Genomic DNA, 3,022 nt, shown 5'->3' on the forward strand with positions numbered 1-3,022 from the left:
ACGGCCACCACCTCGCCAGCGACGGTCACCACCTCGCCAGCGACGGTCACCACTTCGCCAGCGACGGCCACCACCTCGCCAGTAACGGTCACCACCTCGCCAGCGACGGTCACCACCTTGGTAGCGACGGTCACCACTTCGCCAGCGACGGCCACCACCTCGCCAGTAACGGTCACCACCTCGCCAGCGACGGTCACCACCTTGGTAGCGACGGTCACCACTTCGCCAGCGACGGCCACCACCTCGCCAGCGACGGTCACCACCTCGCCAGCGACGGCCACCACCTCGCCAGCGACGGTCACCACTTACGGGTGCGAATATCTTGTTGATGGACTCGGGCGTCTGCGAGAGACGGCTCGCGAGCGCGTCATCGTCATCGTTATCGTCGTCGACGACGTGCTGCGTGACGAGCATGCGGAGGCTGCGCGCGCGGTCGCTGCGGTCAACGAGCTCGATGGCCCTGTCCAGGTCCTGCTGGCTGAGTATCGGCACGATCACCTGTCATGTTCAAATCATCATCATCATTACATCATCATCATCGTCGGCGTCGTCATCATCATTTCATTATTATTTAATTATCATTCTAGTTTTATTGTTTTATTATCTTCTTATTATTGATTTATTATCTGTTATTATTGGTTTATTATTTTATAGTTCTTATATTATTATTGATATTATTTTTGCATTATATTATTATTATTTGATTTTTTTATTACTAGTACATTATTATTACTGGCAATCCGTGAAGAATATTACATAATACTGATTTTCGAGAGAGTTAAAATTAATGTCCAATAGTTATTGTAGGGATAGAAATTAATTTTGACTTTTTAAAATTGATTAAACTAACTCACTACCTTCAAAAAGCAAATTTCTGCAGCAAAATGATGGACATCTACATTTATGGGGGAATTAAATAAAGTACCATGCTATCCTCTGCACACACTACCAAAACCTCGCAAGGTCACACGAATTAGTTTCCTAGAACTCTCAAGTAATAACAAGGAACAGCGAGACGCTGAGGTAATTTTCGCCAGCACCATACAAGCACCAAATCAGGGTTTAAATCTTCTCTTTCCAACCTCGATTTTCTTCAATTTACCCACATGCCCAGAATGCCGAGTTCATGCAGACATCTCTAAGGACAGATATGTATTTTGGGTGGTCTTACCTCACTGTTTGAAAGCGTGTACTGGAGCGCGACATGATCGAGGGTATAAGCAACCATGACCTTGTCCAGCAGCTCCTCGTAGACAACTGGTCGCTTCATCTGAATTATCCTGTGGGAGGAGGAGAGGCGGGTGAGACATCAAATAAACTTGAGAGCAGGCCGAACACAATATAAGTCACGGAGAACGGTCTCTGAGCGCTGCTGACAGATGTGTGCACAAGCAGTGTCAGGATGTGACAATCATTCCATACTGATATTGCACTAGTGTGAGAACTGAGCTAACAATGCGATGTGCAGTTCAGTGGCTGAGAATTCAACCCATCTTTTGATGATAAACCTCTAGGATAATTTACGTGTGACATGGCCATACCCAGGCTTCACACAATCAAGATTGTAAAAAAATTGGAAAGAAATCACTGGTTATAAACCAAACCTTTAACTGCCAAAAAACCGATATAACAATGAATTGTACTAAGAACAAAACCATCAACCATAACCATGATAAAGATTAAGATTTTGTCACAACTATTACCACTACTCGAAATTATTACAATGTGGCAATAACAGTGCTATATTATAACAAACCTCTTTTCAGATGCATACTCCAGCTTAATTCTGACATCATGCTACAACACAACAAAATATTATATTAGCAAGCAGAAATATATTATATCATAGTAATAAGTATTAGATAATTATCCCAATAATGTATGCAAACTATATCCTTTTTCGAAAATTATCAGCACATATGTGACCAGCTCCAGCAAAACCAGGATTAAGTAGGAAATTCTACAAATTGAGTTATGTGCATATCTGAATAGATCATTTAATTACCTTTAATTTATAAACTTTTTAAAACTTTTGATTTTAAGATGTGCACTCATGCATACATGGGAATAAAGATCGTCTATCTCTGTCTGCAAGCCTTTTAGGCACAAATATATTTATCAGTTAGAGATATGCTCGAGAGGTTTATTTACCTGTGACCTTATCCTGGCCAAGTGCCCGGACTTTCGGTAACTGATAGCGAGCCCATCTTTGATGGTCTCCAATACATCTTTCAATGCTGGGTCGTCTATCAAAAACATTAAGAAAAATTTGTTTAAAGACACCAACACACAGATCAGCAGTGGTATCGTGTGCTTAATTATATGCTCTATACAGATTACGTGTGTATGTGTAATACACACACTGTAATGCAAATATGTGTGTATATTGTACTTAATACCCAGTGATAACATTTTGATATCAGCACAAAGTTTTCAATAGCGAAGTATGGACTCCAGCTGAATCCTGTATGGTCTATGTTTGACTTGTAAATTAAAACATTAGACTGTATTTGGCCATGTGAGATTATTGTAACACTAACATTGATATGTTATTGCTACTTCCACACAAGTAATAGGCCTTGTTGCCCTATATTCTACCAGTGTGTACCAATGTATCACAAATATATATATAAACTAGAAAGGGCAGTTGTCGCCAACTACATGTATCCCCCGTGATCTAGTATGAATGAAATATCTCTGTAAGGACGTAGAAGGTAGGTAAAGTTAAATAAGTCACAAAGACAAAGGTTTGTTACACAACTCATCTGCCTGAGATGTGCAAGGGTGCAAGGGTGCATTGGTTGCCTTAGGGGTTTTGGTACACGACACACCTTCTCCCCAAGATGTGTGAGTATACGAAGTTTGCTCGCGCTAGGTCAATTAGGGGCCGAGTTATAGAGCGGAAGGAAAACATGATGAAGGTCAAGGTCAAGGTCAAGGTCAAATAAAGGTTGCAGTGACCTGGTTTCGGTACGCGACACACCTTCTCCCCAAGATGTGTAAGTATACGAAGTTTGCTCGT

General features: G+C 41.5%; 1 protein-coding gene across 2 annotated transcripts in view; it reads right to left on the reverse strand.

Annotated features, from left to right (window-relative positions):
* The window catches only part of LOC106805143 (mitogen-activated protein kinase kinase kinase 2-like), a 22,174-nt gene that overhangs the window by 13,727 nt on the left and 5,425 nt on the right, over positions 1-3,022 (reverse strand). The window contains exons 4-7 of one of the 2 annotated variants that reach the window (XM_014806635.1): positions 2,152-2,246; positions 1,757-1,797; positions 1,172-1,280; positions 310-498 (exon numbers count right to left, since the gene is read on the reverse strand). In XM_014806635.1, coding sequence (XP_014662121.1) covers positions 310-498; positions 1,172-1,280; positions 1,757-1,797; positions 2,152-2,246 — 434 coding nt within the window. The remainder of the gene's footprint in view (positions 1-309; positions 499-1,171; positions 1,281-1,756; positions 1,798-2,151; positions 2,247-3,022) is intronic. The other variant, XM_014806636.1, reaches the window with a different exon arrangement.

This window comes from Priapulus caudatus, unplaced genomic scaffold, assembly GCF_000485595.1.
Source record: "Priapulus caudatus unplaced genomic scaffold, Priapulus_caudatus-5.0.1 Scaffold101, whole genome shotgun sequence".
NCBI lineage: Eukaryota > Metazoa > Priapulida > Priapulimorpha > Priapulimorphida > Priapulidae > Priapulus > Priapulus caudatus.